Source organism: Lonchura striata, chromosome 9 (assembly GCF_050655825.1).
Source record: "Lonchura striata isolate lonStrDom1 chromosome 9, ASM5065582v1, whole genome shotgun sequence".
Lineage (NCBI taxonomy): Eukaryota > Metazoa > Chordata > Aves > Passeriformes > Estrildidae > Lonchura > Lonchura striata.
Genome location: NC_140711.1, coordinates 7,486,322 through 7,506,926, shown reverse-complemented (window position 1 = coordinate 7,506,926; position 20,605 = coordinate 7,486,322). Strand labels below are relative to the sequence as shown.

Below are 20,605 nucleotides of genomic sequence, written 5' to 3'. Positions count from 1 at the left end.
GGCTGGGAGGTGGCAGGCACAGGAGGCAGGAAGGCTCCACCTGCAGCTGCTGCTCCAGGAGTCCCAGGGGAGATGGAGCTGAAGCTGCGCTGCAGGCGGCACTGGGGGAGGGAGCGGGGCGGGCTGGGCTGGGCTGACGCTGCCCTGGCGATGCCAGCGCTGCCATGGCAGCCTTGGGGTCCTGCCAGCTGCTGTACAGGGCCCTGGAAGGGAGCTGCGGTTAAGGCCCTGCAGCAGCACCTCGGCTCTTGGGGGAGGTGTGAGTGAAGGTGTGTCCATGTTTGGAGCACTGTACCACTGCTGTGGGTGCTGTGTCCGGGCTGGAGCAGCAGAGACAGGTAAAAAGCTCTCTCTGTGGTGCAGGTTGGCCAGCACTTGGATCCAGGTGATTAGAAGCCATCTGTAGCTCTTTGTGCTTGGGACAGCTGCTCAAAGGACCCTGTTCCTGCGGAAGGATGGCTGCAAAGAAAAAGGAGGTAGTGCTGCAGGTCAGTAGTAGCCAGGCCTTTACCAGACCTTATAAACTGTTAAGTGCAAAGGATGGAGTTCAGTCTTGGGGTGTCTCAGATTCTGCTGGCGAAACCCCACTGCGAGGTCCTCGTGGGGAAGAGGCATCCCTGGAGGCAGGTGGGAAACGTGGGAGGACCTGGCAGTTCACGCGTGTCCCCAATCAGGCCTGTGGGGTGTGGAGGCAGCTGCTGCAGGTTGTGTTTGGGGCCACTGGGGCCTAGCACAGGTTTGGCTGCTGTCAGAGACCAAAATGCCTCTGTTTTATGAGGAAATAGCTCAGACATGTAGGAGTTTGTATGGGGTTGGCACATATTCTGGATGGCAAGAGTTACTGGATGTTTCTTACCAGGTCACATAGTCGGAAAGATTGCTGTAAAGTTAAAAAAGCCAGAAGGTACAAGAAAGACTGAAAAATCTATTTCACAGTGGCATGTAGAGGAATTTTTTTCCTGTTTATACTGCACAGATGACCTAGTGATGCTTTATAACTACTGCATGAGAAGAAGGGGGTTCTAAGAGCAGGTCACAATGCAAAAACATTGAAAACCAGAAATGGGTTCTACAGATCTGATTGAAATTTTGAGACCGGTTCAGTCTTCACAAGAGAGAAATAATGAAAAGTATTATGGGCTCTTTGACCTTTTTTATTCACTGTTTAAACTGGGAAATGTGAACATGTGTAACAAGGAAAGAGGGGCATTTTATGAAGGTAGGAATAGTTTCTGTTGCTGATTGTCCAGGTGTGTTCCTGTGGGATGGGGAGCTTTACATCAACTAGACCATGCCCCTTTGGCAGTGAAAGGAAATCTGGGTCTACATCTGCACATCTTGGATTTTTTACATCTGCAGATGAAAGCTGAACCTGTGTAAGACATGAGGGGATGTCCTGGGAGTGATCTCCTTTTGTTAGAGAAAAGCCAAGTCCAAGCAGCCTCAGGACATCCAAATTAGCAATGCACCTTGAAGAGTGCTCGCAGTACTTGAGTCCAGCATTTGAACTTATGGCCAAATTCATTACTACAAAATACTGTTATAAATAATTTAGATTTGTTAGTATTCTGTGAAACACTCAGAGGGTGGTCCCAGCATTAGGAATAATTAAATGTTGTAGTTCTGCAGGTGTTCTCTGAGAAAACTAAGCTTGGGTCATGTGCTGAGTAGGCAAATAAACAGAGGTGTCTGAACAGCTCCCTGTTCCCTGAGTGGGACAGGGCCCAGTGTGACCCCCAGTGACACAGCTCTGAACAGCTGTGAGAGAGCATTTCATTTGCACTGGAGTTCCCACTCTTGGAATTCTTGGCTGTAAGATTTTAGCAGCTCTTTAATGTCCATTGGTGTTAATTATTGTGAAATAGCTGGCCTTGATGAAACTGTCTTCCACTGCAGTCTAAATGTAGTTGGAGTTGATGCTACCCACTGAGGAAGGAGTCAGGAATTTTTTTTGTTCAGGATGAACAAAACCAGATCTTGCATTTCTCCAGAAGCCTTTTTTATTTTAACTTGCTGTGTTTTTCTAAGTACATCCTGAAGGGCAAGTCCTGCAAGATGGGGAAAATGTGAAGGATTATATCCTTTCTAGTAACAGTATTGGGAGTGTGGGATAACAGAGTGGGTGGTACTGTGTGTGGAATGGTCTAGGGCATCCTTGACAGGGTCAATCCCTGAGCAAGCTGATCTAATGCTGAGTTTTGTGCAGGAGATTAAATGAAGGACTCCACAGGCCCCTCCCAGCCTAGAACTTTCTGTTCTCTGCTTACTGTACTTTGGAAGTCTTTAGGTAACAGCTGGGGATTCATGTAAGGACATGCTGGGTTCAGACCACCCTCCAGTGCCCACACATGTGTATTTACTAGTTTGGTTTATCAAGGCTGAAACATCTCATATAGTAGAGTTTGTGCGCAGGCAAGGTGAGAAACTGCTGCTGGAGAATCAGGTGGTTCATAAACCCTGTGAGGACTGGGATTGGATGAGGTGTGGTTCAACTGGAACCCTGGGCAGGCAGATGGAGATCCTGACAAGGGGCTGTGGGTCTGTGATCCCAGTTTGGGGGCCCCAGCCAACCCCCAGAACAACCCTCTGAAAACTGAGTCTGGGATCCCCAGGCATCCACTGTTCCAGTAGTGCCACTAAGCAGGGGGGGACTTGCCCTTGGCTGGATGCTGCTGCCCTTTCCCTCTGCCTTTCCTTGGATTTTGTGAGACATCCTGATCAGCTGGTCAGAGGTGAGAGAACCACAGTCAGAGGAATTTCCTGAGTGCCCAGGTAATGCCTCTTCCGGCAGGTTTGTCCCTCTGGAGTAATTTGTCAGTATGTTTGCAGCAACTGGGTAGTACCTGATGAATTACTGTGGCTTTTACTGTGTTTTTCAATTTTCCAAACAGATTAACATTACTAGCCAGGAGCTTTGGGAAGAAGTGCTTTGTCTCAAAGGACTCATCGGTAAGGGTTTGGTCATCACACTGAATTGTTCTTGTTCTGTGTTAAAAGGACATCAGGATTGTTAGGAATTACCAGTGTTAAGGATATTTAGTCAGTCTCTCCATTCCCCTTACCTGGAATGGAAGAAAAAAATATTCCAACCAAGTTGAGACCAGCAGGAGGTTGTGGTCCTGTTCATTTATGTGGGACAGTCCTCATAGAATCTAAGTGCTGGTCTATCCAGTCTCCACTGTTTGGAACAGGACTACCCTCAGCACAAGGAACAGCCCTGGCTTCCAAAGTTCTTAGGAAAACCTCATATGCTCTGCCTCTGTGCAGCAGGTTTCCCTGGGAAATTTGCTATCTCCAAGGTCACAGCCATGTCCATGTTTCTACTTAAGACTCCTCCACATCGTTCTTAGGTTGTTATTTTGTAATGTAATTCTGTCCTCTGATGCAGCATTTCAAACCTTGCAAGAGCTTCCACTTCAGAGCTGAATCCAGCCCTTGTAGCACATGGTCTATTGGTCTGTGTCTAAACTGACCCATTTGTGCCTCGTTCTGACCCATTTTCCTGCTTGCAGTTGTTGATGTGTTTCAAGCCTGGTGCGGCCCGTGCAAACCAGTAGTGAATCTGTTCCAAAAAATCAAGAATGAAGTTGGCAGTAATCTCCTGCATTTTGCTGTGGTGAGATCTCACTTGGTACTGCTTAAAATACCCAGTCCTCTGAAATCAGCTGAGGTTTAAGGGCTGAAGTCACTTATCTTTCCAATATTTAGCCCAAACCACAGTAGTGCAGGAGTTGCAGCTGCTGGGACTGAACCTGCCACATAGAGGGGTTTGGGTATATCTATATGAATTCATATAATTAAGGACTTTCAGGTTTCAACTGTTCTATGCTTTCCAGATTTCTAATTAAGCAAGAAACAATAGAGTTATTAACACATTGCCTCTGATACACAGGGAGAGGCTGAAGGAGCTGGTCACCCTGGAGAGGAAAAGGGACAGATGTCCAGTGGGGGGAGGATGGAGAAGGCAGAGACTGATGTCTGTCAGGGAAACACATCAGCAGGACAATGAGATAATGGGATAAGTTGCAGCAGGGAAAGGTCCAAGTAAATAGAAAAGTATTCAGGTGGGAGTGTAGGACACTGGGCCAAGTTCCCAGAGTGCTGTGCAGAGCTGATTCTTCAAAAAGCTCAAAACTGACACAACCTTCCGTAGCACTGAGAGCAGCCCTGTGGTGACTTTGTGTTCTGGTGCCTTTTCTGCTGCCACTGCAGCTCCTCCTGGCACTTCTCAGCCTCATGGGCAGGAGCCCTGAATTCACTTTTCAGACTTTTTCTCTGGCACTCACCCAAGCAAGCTGCTGGGAATGGTTATCCCTGTCCCACAGGAGTGCTGCTCCAGCTCCTGCAGGAGACATCTGCCTGCTCTCAGGCTCTGGAACTGAGCTGTGAGCTGGCTGTGCCCTTGGCTCTCACCAGTGTTATTTTGTCCCCTAAGTCTGGGACCCAGAGCTGTTTTCCTGTGTGTGTGGCATGAGTGCCAGCTAGCTGAGGGTGTCTGAGTCCAGGCACTTGTGTGTGCATCCCTCTGGAGCAGAAATGCTTTTCTAGAAACACCTATTTTATTTTACATTCCTTTTAGGCTGAAGTTGATTCCATTGATGCTCTGGAAAAATACAGAGGACAATGTGAGCCCGTCTTTCTCTTTTATACAGTGAGTGAAAATATTTTCCCAGTGGTTGCATAGCAATATATATGACCTGCTGGTGGGAACAACAGTCCTTTGGGGAGGATGTTTTATTTCTTGCACATGTTATGGGACAATTTTATTTGCTCTGTATCTGCTGGTAATCAAATGCTGTGCAGATAAGAATATACAGCCAGTATGCTGCCCTGTGGAGCCTTCAGGTTCAGCCTCCTGCTTCTGCAGGACCTCACTCCTCTCACAAGCTGCCTTGCTTCATCCTCGTACTGATGAGGAGACGCAGAGCAGGTTGTTCCAAGGTTTCCCTCTTGCTGTGGAGCAGAGCAGCTCTGAGGGGAGGAGTGTACTTATGATGTGGGTGATGTGCTGCTGTGGGGAATTCCAGAGCCCAGAGAACACAACCTGAGCACTTGCTGACTGATTTGCTTTCCACACCTTCCAGGGAGGAGAATTAGTGTCTGTTGTAAGAGGAGTAAATGCACCATTGCTGCAGAAGACCATCCTGAAACAGCTGGCAGGGGAAAGGAAGCGTTTACATGGAGGAGAGCTCATGGTGGTAATGGGTCACTAAAGCTTCAAACACCTGTAGATGTGCATGCAAGAGGAGAGCTTCAGCTCCCCAGGGCCAGCATAGCTCTAAAGTAGAGCTTTTCTTGCAAAAGTCCCCTTCTCTGCCCAGCCAACCTCCTAAGCCACTACCACAGGCACTGGCTTTGCGTTTGTGGTCTAAAGTAATGACATTTCTCAGGAGCAAAACTGTCTTTCTTATGTTACCTGCTGCTCTGAAGGCATCTCTAAAGCCTGCAGCTCTCTGCTGATGTTGCTGGCTTGTTCTTGGGAATGCTTTTCCCCCAGCTCTTACTGTGCACTGACTGAGAGCTCAGCAGGTGACCCTGGACAGGCAGATCCTCTGCTGTCCCTGCTGAGCTGACCTGGCCCAGGACAGCAGGAGCTGTTCCTGCTCTGGAGGAGCTGGGACGTGGGGCCCTGCCTGGCACAGGCTCACCTGGAGGGGAGGTATGGGATGTTCCTGCCTCATCCATGTGCTCTTGCTGCTAGGTGCCAGACAGAGCCTTCTCCAGAGAGCCTGGAAGCACAGCTCCCCTTCAGGAGGAACAACAGCAAAGACTAACAGGTAAGGCAAGGCTCAGGTGTAGGATGTTCTCTGGCCCTTGAGTTGGAACCTTTAAAAGCTGGAGCCTTCAGTAGGGATTCAGCTGCATTCCTCCACCTGACACAAGGTGATGGGGAGAGTCACCTTGAAACACGCCCCTAATTTGGGAGTCTGGCATTGTGAAACTGGGGGTATTTATCTTTCCAATGTGTTTTATCTTATATTTGCCCCGCCCTCCCCCCTTGCCTTTTGGCTGGCAACCGCTCTTGAGAGACTGCACATGGCTTTCTGTTTCCAGGTGGTTTTTAAAAGAAAACACAAATGCTTGGGCTCCAAATCTGCTTACACCATCTCCTGCCTTGTCTAAAATTAGCCCAAAATTCCCAAAGGCTTTTGCATCTTCTCCTAAAAGGGACATTTTTTCCTTGGCTTTGCTGGGACAATGTTGCATCTTGTGCACACCAAATCTTAGGCTCCAGAACGTGGAAATGGAAGCAAAACCCTCCTGGCTTTAACTGAAGCACCACGGGATGAAGGGGCGTGTGAGGAATGTTGGTCTCTGCTTCTCCTTTCTGCGCCTATTGTTAATTTCGTTCATTTTCTTCCCTCGGAGGCTGACGCACCCATCGGGTCCGGGATGACAACCGCAGCCGTGGAGCAGATGCGCCCTTTTTCAATAAATACGAGATTTTCGTGTAGCAGAGCAGCACCGGTTCCGTGTCCTTGGTGTCCCTCGGTGCCCCGGCTGCGCGCGGCCCCTTTAAGGCGGGCGCGGGGGCGGCCCCGCCGCGCTGCGGCTGCGTGGGGAGGAGGCTCAAGTCGCGGGTTCGAGTCCCGGCGGAGCCGGCCCAGCCATGGCCGCGGCCCCCGAGCCGGCGGAGGCCGAGCCGTGCCCGGAGCCGCCCGCGCACCGGCTGAGCGTGGCGGAGCTCGACCGTGAGCTGGACTCTCGCAGCGAGCTGGTGCGTCCCGAACCTCCGTGGCGGAGGCGGCACGGCCGGGCCGCGGGGCTGTGCCTGCCCGGGCGCTCCGCAGGGCCGGGGGTCCCTGGGCCGCGCCGGGGGGCGGCCGGAGCCCTCACGCGGCGGCCGCGAGGGGCCGCGGCTCCCTCCGCGCCCCTGCCGGGGAGGAGGCAGGGCCGCGGCTCTCAGCACCCGGGCGGGAGGGTCGGCGGGGGCGTCCCGGCTGGTGTGGGACAGTTCCTGTATCGTGACTCGGGTCGCTGTCATTTACATAAATTTCTCGTGCTTCACCGTATATAGGGGAAAAAACCCCCCAAAGTTCTGTGTGGCAGGTGCCTTATGTAGCAGGTACAGAGTCAGTAATTTAATTTCACTCTCGCTGCAAGACCCTTTATAGTGCAATAGCGTGTTTATTCTCAGAACATCGTAAGTATTCTATGACTGCGGAAATAAGTCTCACACAGCCTCCAAGAAGGAAATATCCTCACTCAGCCGGGTGAAACTGTGTGAGCCTGCCCTCGGAGCTCTTGCCTGCCTTTCTGGGCAGAGGTGTGTGTGCATGGGTGCTTTTTATGTGGCTGTAATTACGGTTTGGAAGGCAGAGTAGGCAACCTAAACTCAGGCTGTGGTTTCCGATGTACAGATTGACGACAAAGAATTCGACATTCCTCAAGTTGATACCCCTCCAACGCTGGAGAGCATCCTAAATGAGGTGAGTGAACCATCCGACACGGGAGTCAGGTGAGGCAGCACATGCTCCTTTTCCTCTACTCTTACTGTGATTTTCCTGGAAAACAAAATTGTAGAGCTTCATGGTTTCCTGATGCTGATAGCTAGCAGGTGCATACTCAGTGGAGTAATTGCCCTATAGTGTGTGATATGGATTTTTTTGTTGTTGTTGTTTTTGGGTTTTTTTGTGTTTGGTTTTTTTTTCAAATAAAAATATCCACAGCTGCAACATAAATGGTTTTCATCAAGTCCAAGCACATTCATCTGTAGATCTGGAGAGTCACCTGAAGTCTAGCCTATTAAAGGTCAGGGTTACCAAACAGCTGTTTTTAGCTAAAAGTAATTGCAGAGTATTCAGAGTAGTTCTGAAACTGTGGGAGGAGATGAGAACTAGATTCTTCACAGCTTCATTTGTGTTGTTCCTTTCTCATATAAGGTGTCTCAAACAGTCTAAAAACAAGAAGAGTAGTAGGGTATAGCTGTGTCTTGTTTCTGCTGGTGCCTTGAGTAGTGGAAGTTCAGTAAATTTGGGTTATCTCAAACTGTCAGGACATGCAGTGACATCCATGTCAGAGGAGTAGTCTTAAAATTGAGAGGTATTAATGAAGAAAATACAGTTCAGTGCAGGCAAAGTCTTACTGCAGCATCTCAGTAAATTTAGGATGGGCCAAACACTTCTGAAAAGGATTTTAGCAGAGAACAATCTGTCTGAGCCAAAAAGACAAACAGCTGCAGTTCAGAAAGAGATGCTTAATGAGCACAGGGCTGCCAGGTGTAAGTGAAGTGAGGGGCAGCTGCTCTGCTCCCTGCTTGTTTGGCATCAGCTGGGGGATTCTGTTTGCTCCCTCTGGCTTTGTGCTGAGAGACCAACAGGAGCTGCACTGGTTTTAGAACACATCAGGGACAACGGCTTTTTGAAAAACTGTAATAAAAAATTCCAGGCTAAGACTGAAAGGAGAGAAGGATAGCAAACAGAAGAGCTGAGAAAAGAGCACAATCAACTTTCGTGTCAGCTGGAGAAATTTCTGGGCTTTTGATGCCACTTGGTAAAATGCTGGAGTAGATGATGATAATTCTAGGCCTTCTCTTGGCAATTTGGTGACTTGGAAACAGCTCTGTTAAAGGGCGGTTAAAATTTTGATGCTATTTGGGGAAGAAAGGTTAGCTGACTTGTTCTCCAGACCACTTCTGTGATTTTTGTGAATTCTGGAAACCTTCCATAGAATGAGCCCAGTAAAGTAATAAATATTTCTGGGTTTTAAGTCTGAGGCTTTCTTGTGCACTTCTCCATTTCCCTGCTGAATTGATGCTGCTTTGCTAATGTTTCAGTTAAGTAGTTGTGCATTTTGAACATTTAGTAAGCTGTGGTGATTCTTGCCCTCCAGACTGATGATGAAGAAGAGTCTTTCATTTTGGAGGATCCCTTTCTCTTGAACATTGATAACACGGATACACACTCCTATGACACCTCTTCTGTGGCTAGCTCTGACAGTGGGGACAGGACACACCTGAAAAGGTACTGCAGCCTCATACCCTGGGAGGTCAAACCATTTGTGAAGGGCTTCTGCTTACATCCATTAGAAACAAATCCTCCTTTTTTCATAAAACACTGTTATTCCTCCAGGATCATGTAGGCAAAAATGGGATTTGTAGTTGCACTGGGGGCTGACCTGTTTGAGCAATAATGGCATTTTATGGGAGATGGATTAGTTAAATTTCTCCAAATTTTAATGGAATCTTCGAAGCACTGAATCGTGGTGACTCTAAAGAAAATGTTTCAAAGGGGTGTCTGACCTAGTCTGCAAGTAGTTGGTGGTTATTTTTAAAAGGCAACTGCTGTCACTTCTGTGAGTGGACTACCAATATTGACATCTAATACATGATAATTAACTCTACTACTGCTGACATGTGCCATTAATTACTCAAATGATGGCCTGAGCCACTCCCATGGCTGCCTTGTGTGCCATGAGCATTTGCACAGGATATAAACACTCTGAAGTCTGATGGTTTATGTTGATATAGGACAGACTCTCCATCCCTTCTTTTTTCAAATAAGATTATTTGTACTGAGAGAAATGTTACCTGGAATTGCTTAAACTTTTTCCAGTACAGAATATGCAGAAAAACCTGGAGGTGTTCTGTCACCTTTGGGTAAGGCTGGTTGCCATGGTTATGGGTCCTTAGTCATAATTCCAGCTACTAACAACATATTTATGAATCTCTGTGGGAGCTGCTTGCTTGTGCACCTCTGTAGAGAGAAGAACCCAATGTTTCCCTGGTAGTTTTGGGAATTTGGCTCTCTGGTGATGTGAGCTTGGCAACAAAATTGCAGTTTTGCTGCGGAATTTCCCTGTCCTGCCTTTTAGAGTTTACCAGAGTAGTTTTGAAATTAACTGATCCTGCACTGGTTAGTTTAAAAAGACATATTCTCCATAAACAGAAGCACTTAAGCTTTCATATCAGGTGAGATGTGTATTAATTGAAGGCTGTTCTCTGCCATACATCCAGTTTTCCTACAGGTCTGCATTCTGCTAATGAGGCTTTTCCAGTTGTGCATTTTCTGCAGATACTCATTTACAGGCTTAAACTTCCTCACTCACTGAAAGAGCTGAAATGTTGCTTTCAGGATGTATTAGTGAATTCTAAGGCTTGCAGATACGTGCTTGAAACTGACCATTTGTTTGGGGAAGTAAGTTTTTTTACTCTAGGAGCTGAGTTAAGACCAAACTGTGTGCAGGCACAGCAGGGCAGAGAAGGCTTTGCTGATTATCTCATGTCTTACCTCATTCTGTGGCCCCAAGAAGAAGAATGGAAATTGAATGGGTTACAGCTGTATGCAGAATTTACCTGCTGGCTTGGCTGTGAGTTAGGCACAGTTCCAAGCTTTTATTCTGCTCTAATGCTTTTTGGTTTGTTTCTTAATTCCTTAGGAAGAAAAAACTCCCAGATTCTCTCTCACTCCATGGATCAGTGATACGGCTCTCCCTCCTGAAAGGAATTTCTGCCCAAGTAGCATCTGCAGCAGTAAGTGTCATCTTCTGGGCAACTCCACTAAGAAAAATTTGAAACTCTTTTGGTATGTGTGGAGGGGGTGTGTGAGATTTCCTGTCTGGCCCAACTGTTAGTTCCGTGTAACACCATGTTAGGGGCATCAGCTACTAGCCTGTAGTCTAGGCAGCAATGAAGCAGGGCTTAGCTGACTTGCTGCATTAGTGATGTGGTGGGTCACTTTTAGCACTGATTTGTGTTGTTAGATGTCACAAAACTTGGTGGGAAATGTTCATATAACATAAAAGTGTGCTTGAAGGTGCTGGAACTGCGTTTGCTCAATGCCTCCAACAGACACATGGCTCTTTGAGAAGAACACAGTAACTTTCACATGGAATTACAGGATATTCTGCTTCCTCTTTCTGGGCATTTCTAGCCAATGGTTCCCTCAGCTCTGTTTGCCCTGCTGGGGCCATTAAAATGCAGCTGGTGGTGATTTTTCTGTGTGTTGTAGTTGTTCTAATTATTAGACATGCATGATCTATGAGTTGTGTCTCTCACGGGATCTCCTGTTTCCCCAGGACAAAGTGGATGCTGGCTTGCCCACTGCAATTGTAAGTACTCATACAATTTTCAAGGATTGTATATTTAGTTTTCATGCCAGTTTGTTAAAGCAGTATTAAGACAGCTGATAAATGCATCTTCCTTGAATTTTCAAGTGGGAGGAGTGGGAGGAGCAGCATGAAAGCTCCCTGGGGCCAGAGTCCAGCCTTCCTTCATTGCCCGGCTGCCCCTCTGCTGAGCAAGCCCCACACCCTCCCTTTTTTATATCATCACCAGAGTGTCTTAGCTGAGCACCTGATGTGTCTCCATCTGTTGAACACACTGAATTTCCCTAATTGTTTCTTCTTTGCCAGTTTTTTATGGAAACTTAAACTGGAGTGCTGCAAATGATGGGTTTAAAATCTGTCTCTCTGTCTGAAGTATTAACTAAAAAGCTGTCTGAAGGATACTCCTGCTTAGCAATTTGCATCAAAGTTGTTGAAGTCAAGCATGCTAATCATGTCTAAATATGTCAGAAACTGCCTGTAGGAGAATGAGAAGATAAACATTTTAATGAGGTAAAATACAGTCAATATTTGCTCTGCATTTGTGAAGTGAGTTTTAATGTTTTACAAAGGAACTAAAGGTGTGCTCAGTCCCTTCAACTGTAGCAACAGCAGCCCATAAGAAAATATATTTTTGTTTAAAAAAGAAGAGGAAAAAGTAGTCACTTCTAAGGCAAAAGACTGCACAGTGAAGTTGGAAACATGCTGTAACTGATATGTACATAGAATAAAAACCTGTAATTAAACATCCAGACATTTTAATTTTTTTAAACTAACTTAGACATTTTAAGAAATAAAAAGTAGAAAGAGATTAATACATCTACAGCATTATGTGATTTCTAGTAAGTTTTATATCATTGAGTGCAGGTTGGCAAGTGCAGTAGGATCTTTGAGGATATATTTAATAGGATTTGTTTAATTCCCCATGGAAAAAAATTGGAGTCTCTGGCTTGCTGTGGACTGCTCTTCAGGGGGCCAGCACTGGCCAGGGTTTTAGAATTCAGATGTAGAAGAAGCATCTGATTTAGGATAAAATCCCAAGTATTTATACTCAGCAACTACACCAAAGAGTGAGACTGACTTTAGAAAGATGAAATTTTGCTGTGGGTACCACTCCAGGCATTTGAATTTCAAACAGCAGAGGAAAAAGCAGCCCTCTGATCTTGAGATAATCTGTGTGATGGTTGTTCAGGTGTAGTAGCTATCTGTCTTCATCTAGGAATTGTGCTTGTCACTTATAAATTGAAGAAGTTACAACATTTGAAATCTTCCATTGGAATCTTCCAATCTTTTGGCAAACTTTGCTTGATAAGTGGTGGATTTGTGAAAGATGTTTCTTCTGCTTTCAATCTTCCTGTATGCCTCTTTCAGGCAGCATCGAATCTGATAGCAGTGGGGACTTCCCATGGTTTAGCACTGATATTTGGTAAGTTAAAAATAAAGTCTGGAGTTTTTTTTTGCATTTTAATGATTTTAAAAAAATGCAAACACAAGCTAAAAACCTCCAGCCTGATTTATAACTGCAGGTTGGGTTTCTTCTAAGATGTTGTTTGTACTAAATGCGTTTCTCTTTCAGTAAAGAAATGAAGCAGAAGTAATATTTGTCATCCTTATTCATGTTTCTTGTGCGTTGTTGGGGTTTGACACTTTGATATTGAGAAACTTAACCACGTGGGAATTGTCTAAAGAGCCTTTTCTATGTTTGAATAGAAAATACTCTGTTGTCATGTGTAAGAGACCACAACCTGTATGCAACCATCATCAGTAATAATCTTCTGCCCTGTGTCCAAATAGGTGTCAGCTTTATGGGAGTTGTGTTCCCTGGGAAGTGGGGCTTCTGACCCCTGGCTGTCTGCAGACTTGTTCCCTGGGTGTCTCCTTCCCTTCCCTTCCCTTCCCTTCCCCTGCACCAGGCAGACACCTCTGGGTCCCTTCATTCTGTCATTCTGTTCTTCCTCTTATCACCAAACTCTCTTACAAGGTTTTCTGAGTTTGTGCCTCTGTTTGCCCAGCTTACCACCTGGGACAGAACAGCTCTTGAACTGTTCCCAGTCACATTCAGGTTTTGTGCCCTTTGCCTGTGCAGCCCAGTTCTTACCCAGTTTACATATTTCAGTGTATTTATTCATGCTGGTTTAAATTCTTGGAGACCAAAAGTTATGGGGGACAAGGTACTCCAGAGAGATGGGAAAGACTGAAAGTGCAAGACTCACCTTCCCGGGTATTTAGGTATTAAAATATTTGATGCCGTTTGTTTAATTCAGCATTCAAACAACTCTGCTCCCTTAAGGGAAGGAGATTGAAGAGAGCCTCAGATCCCACCCAAAGGTCCAAGGTGCTGGGTAAGGGGCACTCGACCTGCACTGAGGGGAACTCTGATGAAGATTTTCATCCTGAGGGTGTTCAAGCTTTAGTTAAAGTTGAGACAGGTTGTGTCTCTTTGCTTGGGAATATTCAAAATTCAGCAAGCCCCTGGGCTGGCTGGTCTCTTTGACCTTGCTTGGAGCAGCAGAACTGGGCCAGACACCTCCATGCAAAGCTCCCTTACAGCTGAAGTGACTCCATGATTCTGTGCTGTAATTTAAAAGTGATGAGGAATGGAAGTACAGTGTCCAGTTTTGTTTCAGGATGCTTCCTGGACACTTATTCTCTGCTGAATTCCTTCAGTTCTGTAACTAAAACTTGGGCATTCACCCCAGTGCTCTCAGATATATCTAAAAAGAGAGACATCCTGGCAGGATAGGGCTCTAGAAGGCTTTGTTGTGTACAAAGAGAGGGTTGGAGATCTGGCTTGGGTTTATTCTGAAATTTAAACCAAGACTAGATTTCTATAGACCAGTCAGTATCTCTTTTTTTTTTTTTTTTTTTTTTTTTTTCTAGATGTGTAGATTAGGGTCAGATTTACTCCCTGAAGGTTTGTAAAGTATGTGCAGGGTTTATACTGTACAATGGGAACATAACGTCTTTTTTGCATGCAAAATTGTATGTCCATTTTTTTTGTTTCTGAACATATTTCTCTGAATTCTTGTCACTAACACATTTTTAAGCTTTATTTTTTCTTTCATCTATTTGATTTCAACTTATTTGTCTTTTTTCCTAAGCCCACCTGTACTCATGACTTGTCTACTCTGTCCTTATTATAGACAACTTGGGAAACTTTCATTCTGCTTTTTTGAATGCTTCTGTTGACTCCTGAAACATTATCACAGGGCAGTTCTCAGGCTGCACATGTAATATTGAAAAGCAAACTTCCCTTCTGGATTAATGTTGGATTAGATGCCAAGTCTGACATTCTGGAAGTGTTGCAGAAGAGGTGGTAGGAGGGGATGTCTGGAGGCCTGGAGACACTCTCCTCTGGTACCTGGGTGAAAATAGTTTTACCAGTTATGCTAAAATGAGTTTTCAGTTTCATTTCCTCTCCAATTTCTATTTTTTGGTCTTCTATGCATTGAAGTTCAAATGTATAAACTCACTTTTTAAACTGCCTGGTTTTAGAACACTAGGCATCATAGCATCATTTCTTGAGTAAATCGGAAGGGGAAACATTAACCAAAGGAAACACTCAGCAAAATCTGAAGTTCTTCTGTCTTCGGAGATTGTCAGATATGTACTGTTCATTGCTTCACTCCTTTCTCTTACATTGATTTCTGGCTTTTCTCTCCTCTTTTGGCCCCTTTCTGTGTGGACTGAAAGGCAAAGGTACAGTACCACTGCTGTGTGCATGTCCCTGCATGACCAGGCCCTGTGCTGCCCAGGTTGCATGTTGTCTGTGCCAGGATTTCAGGGGATCCCAGCAGTGCAGGAACCACTCGGTGGATGATGCAGCTGGGAATTGCTTAGTGAGTGCATGTGCACTGCACACTCCCAGATTCTCCAGGCAGGGACAGTAGAGGAGCAGGTAAATGTGATTTTTGTAACGTCCTAGGGCAGCAGGTGCATTGCTGCTTGTAAAAGTGTTGTTTTGGGGAAGGACAAGGCTCTTCCATGAGATCACCATCCACTGACAGCATTTCCTGGCACTGTGCCTAATAAAATTAGTAGTGTGTCAGTAATTCTGCAGAAAACCAAGTAGGCCTTTCAAACTCGGGAAAGTCGGGGCATAAGGAGAAGATCTTGATGAAAACCTGGTCATCCAAGCAGTATCAACTTCTGCAGTGCTGTGCTCATTTCTTTGGTTTGGAAAATTACTTCTTTCACATCCACAAACTTGTCTTTATTCTGTATGTCCAGAATTATGTTTAAACTCCATCTCATTTTCATGTCAGACTCTGAGAGCAGCACAGTTACTGCTGGAAAATTTTCAGATGAAGAATTGCCTTACGCAAATTTAAAAACTAAAAACACTTTTTGGCAATTGATAGCCACCTTTGTTTCAAGCATTTGGCAAATACTTTTTATGTTTAATCCTTAATGTGCCTTACTTGCAAGCTGATAGTACATGTCTGGAAAATCATTAGATCAGCTTTTATAACCTTTTGCTTTTGTCTTTTTTTATTACTTTGCCAGCTTATTAGTAGAAGCTCATTGATTTTCTGATCTTGCTTTGCCTTGGAAGCAATTTCATCCATATTATAGTTGAGTTTAAAAAACAAAAAAATCTTGTCTCGTAGCTCTTATTATATGTCATCTTTCCGCTGTTGGGAAAAAGAACAAGTACTGGATTGGTCATACAAATCACTTAATTTTGGGATACAATAGGGGCCTTGTTTGTTTTGAATTGACATTGCAGGTGAGGGAAAAAGCAAATGGTTTCTGAAAGTTCCTGTGGGGATACATATAAAGATGTAAAACCTTTTCAGAGAAACCCGTGGAGAATTCTCCTTTTTCATGCCTGAGAAGAAGCAGGTTATTGTTTGAGTCATTGATGAGCTTAGGCTGAAGTGGAAAGTACTTCCATTAATTAAGAAGTCATTCACCTTTAATATAAAGAGCTGCAATATTCTCTTATTTTCAAACAGATTTGTATGGTTAGGTGGTATTTTTGTAAATGAACTGCATTTCCAGGCCTCTGGAACAGGTGCTGTTTCTTTGGTTCTTGACACCATTTGAAGAATATCTTTCTGTGAAACCTGTTTTCCAGCTGTAGCTCTGTTTTCTTTTAACTTCTGTGGAACTCTTTCATAATTCATCTTCTTTTTCCTTTACCTGTTCTGATGTATGCTGTGAACACCCCTGTCACAGCGATGTCAAGGTGTGTCCTAGCAGCATGGCCAAGAATGTTTTCACTCTGAGCAGTGCTTTAGAGTAATCCAGGTGTTCAGATGTTGTTGGTACTGATGTTTATTTCTGAACTCCACTCCTGCCTCTTCATACAGGTGGGATTTGAAAGGTGACTCCCACTCTCACTGTCTGAACAGACTGATAAATGCATTACTTTGGGCAAGAAATGTAGGGTACATCCATGCTTTGTTTCACAGCCAGAACATTCCCAGCAGTGCTGCAGCTTGGAGAAACATGTCCCATGCCTTAGACACATCTTCCAGGGTGTTTCTAGTGCTCAGCTCTGTTTCCTTGAGCCAGTGCTTTCCCTTCCTTGCTCAAGGTGAATCGAGCAGGCAGTGTTATTGTGGTGCTTCTGATGTATTTCATATCCCTGTAGTCTTCATTCCAGTAGTTCTCACAAAGCATCTTTTCCCACTCCTTCACTCAAAAGCAGGACCAAAGTGGAGACAGGTGGAAAAAGCAGCTCCAGAACGTTTTTCTTAGCTTTTGAGAGCAGTGCACCAAAGACAGGCAGAGGATTCTCAGCCAAACTCGTGAAGAGCAGCATCTTGTAAAGTGCTTGTGTGTCTCTTATGGTGAGAACGTCCAAGAACTTGGTACAGACAGAGGTGCCCATGGTTTGTGGTGTGCAGGAGTGGACAGGGCATGGCCCTGCAGCAGTGCAGTCCCTGTGGAGGCTCTGCAAGCCATGGCACCTCCTTTGCAGCAGCCTGTGGCTCAGGGAGGGAGTTCCTTTATAGAGTAAGAGCTGAATGCACCAGAAGTCATTGAGTGTTTTTACTGTGCAGCTTGGAGACAAAAGTGCCTTCTCCTTCCAGCCTTTGGCCTTTAGCAACAAAACCAAGGAGTAAAATTACATAGTAAGAATAAAATTATGTCATATCATTTTACTTACCGAAAGCCTCTGTTGGGTTTTTGTAATTGATGTTCAAAGGCAGAAATACAAGGCTCAAAAGATAGAATTAATTTTGTCATCTTCATTGCTACAACTTAAGCACTGTTGCAGAATAGTGAAAGGAAAGTTAGATACTGATTTGATTTTTCTAGTAGTTTCTTTTTCAGTATATAATACCTCTGCATTTTCATATTTCCTGTCCCTGGTTTGTACTTCTAAAAATAATTTTTTATCTTTTCTCTACAAGTTTATTTACGATACAATTATTTAGTATTTCTCTTCAAGACAGTGTTCCACTCTTTTTGTTCTAACATGAGCTCTCATCTTGTAAACTCCTTTTTAAAAGAAATTAACTGTAAGACTGTGAATTGTTAATGTACCCCAGGTGAACTATATGTGTAAATAATTTCATGATGTTAATTTTAACCATTGCTCTTCCTTTAATTTTTTTTACTGATTGTTCTGCTCCAGATCAGAACCAGGCTCTCCGGCTGTGTCTGGGCAGCACCGCAGTTGGGGCCCAGTACGGGGCCATCTCTGCTCTCAGCATCAACCATGACTGTTCCAGGCTGCTCTGTGGCTTTGCAAAAGGACAGGTAATTCCCAAAGGATGAGCTTCTCCAGTGCTCTGTCCTGAGAGGTTACCTGGAGGTGCCAACAGCTCCAAGCCAAGCCTCCTCGGTCTGTAGCTGCGTGTTAGCTGGTTCAGTTCTCAGAAGCAGCACATACAGCTTGATGTGCCCGGAGCCTTTTGGGGCAACCAATTCCTGCTGAATCAGGTTTCTGTAGAGGAAGTGAGTAATGCAGAATATAACAAAGGGTTAAATTAATTGTGTCATAATTCCTGTTAAACTGAAATGTGCAATGGCTCACTGGGACAAGCAGTTTAGTCTTTCTAGGTCACTCTCTGAGGTCTGTGCATGGTAATTAAAGCTGGTTTTTACTGTGGTGTTGACTTGAAATTCTTGAAATTCATATGTAACCCTCAAGTTAATTTTTGCTAATACCATACTTGTATGTCATAAATAGCATAGCTTTTGAAGGGAAAAGGGATTGAGTCTGTTGTAGTTTTATATCAAAGGAGAGAAAGCAATTTGTGAGCAAAAGTAACAAGACTAAACCAAAATAGGTAGACATTACCTTGGTAACATTTAGAGGAGTACAAAGAAGGCTACTTTTTGCATTCATTTTCCTTTGCTTTCACCTTCATAGGTGCAAAGACACCCCTGTGACTATGGTTGGACTAAATGACAGCTTGCTGCAGGCTGTACTTAATCCATGCAAGACAGCAGCCAGTTTTAAATGATGGTCAGATAAAATGTTTTGGAACAAGAGCTCTGAAACATTTGGTCTAGAAGCATTCGTAGATGAATTATGGGATCACATAAAGTACTGCTTCCCTTAAAGTTTTATTCAGATTGTAATCTCAGCTCTTCTGGGCAGTTATGCAGTGTGCAGTTTGGGACTTCCTGCTTCTTAGCTGAGAAATTGGTTGAATTTAATATTAAGTACAAGCCAAGGTCTATTCTCCTATCTGCCTTGTCATGCTGAGCAAGCTCAGGAGGAGAGGAGGAACAAGGTTCATGGTAGCCATGAAGATGCTTGAGTTTTGCTCAGGAGTGTTAGCAGAGATTTTTCACCTGTTCACTGGTTCTGAGAGAGAGAAATGCATTTGACTTGTTGGGTGGTAACAAAGTTATCTTACACTCTTTAATGTTTTTATCAGGCAGCTGTAGGATGAGGGAGATTGGGCAGGTGGGGAGAGCTGGCCAAAAGGACAGGATTCAGAGTTGAGATGATAACATGGTGTCAGCTCTAAGCAGACAAGTGAACTGCTTGGAGAAACAAGACAGGAACATATTTCAAGTCACTTTTCTTTGATATGAAACCCCTACTGAGCCAGGATGGTAGTGTCAGTATAGGAATTTGTTGCTGTACTGTAATGCATGAAGTGATGGAGAGCACCCCTTGACAGTGAATATGTACTGAGCACAATCTGCTTGCAGATCACCATGTGGGATCTGGCCAGTGGGAAGCTGCTGCGATCAATAACAGATGCCCACCCTCCAGGAACAGCCATTTTGCACATCAAGGTAATAAACACTATATGTATTGCTTTTATCCCAGTTCTCTTCAGTCAGATGTGGTGACTTTCCTTGTGCAGTACTTTTAGATTTTAGATGAGAGCAGCTGCCTATGGCAGTGGTATCCAGAGATGAGAAAAATGAGCAGAAATTCTGTTTTAAAATGAAACTGAGTATACTGACATAATAGTTTTGTCTGTGAGTTGTACTGTAACGAACAGTTGTTGTCTGTTGTAACTCCTCTCTCCAATGCCAAAATGTTGAAAAATTAGTTGTTAGAATACATTTCTCTAAAACTTGCAGTGTTTTGTCCTGAATACATGACTTGCCAAGTTTCAACTTAAAAGAATCTGAACTGTAGAAAGTAGCTTCTGTAAGCAGTTTTTCAAATAGCTTGTTGGGGATGTTTTGGGTTGAAAGAGAAAGCATCTATGGCTTCCTGTTCAGCATAGTGTTGTTGTCATACACAGAAAATAATATCTGAGTTTGTGCCGGCTTTGTTTCACATGGCCTCAAATGTTTATGGGCTTACAGATTCTGGATTGCAAACACCCCCAGAAGTGTCCCCAGTGGAGACTGTGATCCTTAGCCTGAATTACTCAATATCTTTAGAAGTTCAGGATGTTTCTGATTTGGGTCTGTCTGTAACTGCAGCCCATCCAGCAGCTCTGGCCCCAACCCATGTGCTTGAGGCTGAGAGCCCTTCTAGAGGCAGCTCAGGTTTTGGTGTGATGCAGTTCTGAGCTGCAGCATAAATTAGTGGGGCTTTGGTGCCAAAATCTGTCAACAGGGCTTGCTGGGGATATGAAGGTGAAACACAAACCTTGCTTTTCTTGCATATCATAAAAAACCCCAGTAATTGTCTCAACTCGGTATGTGAAAGGTGTCTTTCTGTAGGTGCACTGCTTGTACTCTGTTTGTTGTTAGTACTGCCATAGCATGTATTTTTATATCCATTTTTTGTAGTTTATTTCTTAGGGCTATTTTAATCTTGTTTTCTGCTCAGTTTACAGATGATCCAACACTCGCAATTTGCAATGACAGCGGAGGCTCTGTGTTTGAACTGTCATTTAAGTAAGACAATAACTCTACCCAGAGAAAGTACAAGAAACCAATTCTGGGTCATGGTTTCTAAAACCTAGGGAGAAGAAAACCTATTGAAACCAATACAGTTACTGCCTGAATGTTGAAGGTGTAATTTAGGGCTGCAGAGTAACTTCTCAGCTGAAGCAAGATGGTGTGTGGCAGTGCAATACCCAAAGAAGAGCCATAGTTGTTAAGTTGCTGTATTGTCCAGAATTTGACACTTTTTATGGGCTCTTGGTAGCTGTCACAAAAGTGCTGCCTCTCATTTTATCTT

General features: G+C 44.4%; 2 protein-coding genes across 5 annotated transcripts in view; both read left to right on the top strand.

The window, feature by feature from the left end:
* Positions 1-161: 161 nt before the first annotated feature.
* NME9 (NME/NM23 family member 9) lies at positions 162-6,462 on the top strand. 4 transcript variants are annotated; one of them, XM_085587010.1, is made up of 7 exons: positions 162-269; positions 364-488; positions 2,892-2,949; positions 3,513-3,616; positions 4,580-4,651; positions 5,085-5,198; positions 5,702-6,462. In XM_085587010.1, exons 2-7 carry the CDS (start codon positions 456-458, stop codon positions 5,816-5,818), a joined length of 498 nt encoding a protein of 165 aa, XP_085443136.1. In that variant the 5' UTR covers positions 162-269; positions 364-455; the 3' UTR covers positions 5,819-6,462. The 4 variants fall into 4 exon arrangements, with proteins under 4 accessions (XP_085443136.1, XP_085443137.1, XP_085443138.1 ...); XM_085587011.1 differs by lacking the exon at positions 162-269 and having other exon boundaries at positions 324-488; XM_085587012.1 differs by lacking the exons at positions 162-269; positions 364-488 and having other exon boundaries at positions 2,704-2,949; positions 5,702-5,777; positions 6,370-6,462.
* An 84-nt stretch (positions 6,463-6,546) lies between these two features.
* Positions 6,547-20,605, top strand: part of VPS8 (VPS8 subunit of CORVET complex) — a 66,779-nt gene continuing 52,720 nt past the window's right edge. The window contains exons 1-9 of the mRNA XM_077785613.2: positions 6,547-6,718; positions 7,362-7,430; positions 8,833-8,963; positions 10,378-10,471; positions 11,017-11,049; positions 12,415-12,469; positions 17,633-17,757; positions 19,168-19,254; positions 20,252-20,319. Coding sequence (XP_077641739.2) covers positions 6,611-6,718; positions 7,362-7,430; positions 8,833-8,963; positions 10,378-10,471; positions 11,017-11,049; positions 12,415-12,469; positions 17,633-17,757; positions 19,168-19,254; positions 20,252-20,319 — 770 coding nt within the window. The 5' untranslated portion in view covers positions 6,547-6,610. The remainder of the gene's footprint in view (positions 6,719-7,361; positions 7,431-8,832; positions 8,964-10,377; positions 10,472-11,016; positions 11,050-12,414; positions 12,470-17,632; positions 17,758-19,167; positions 19,255-20,251; positions 20,320-20,605) is intronic.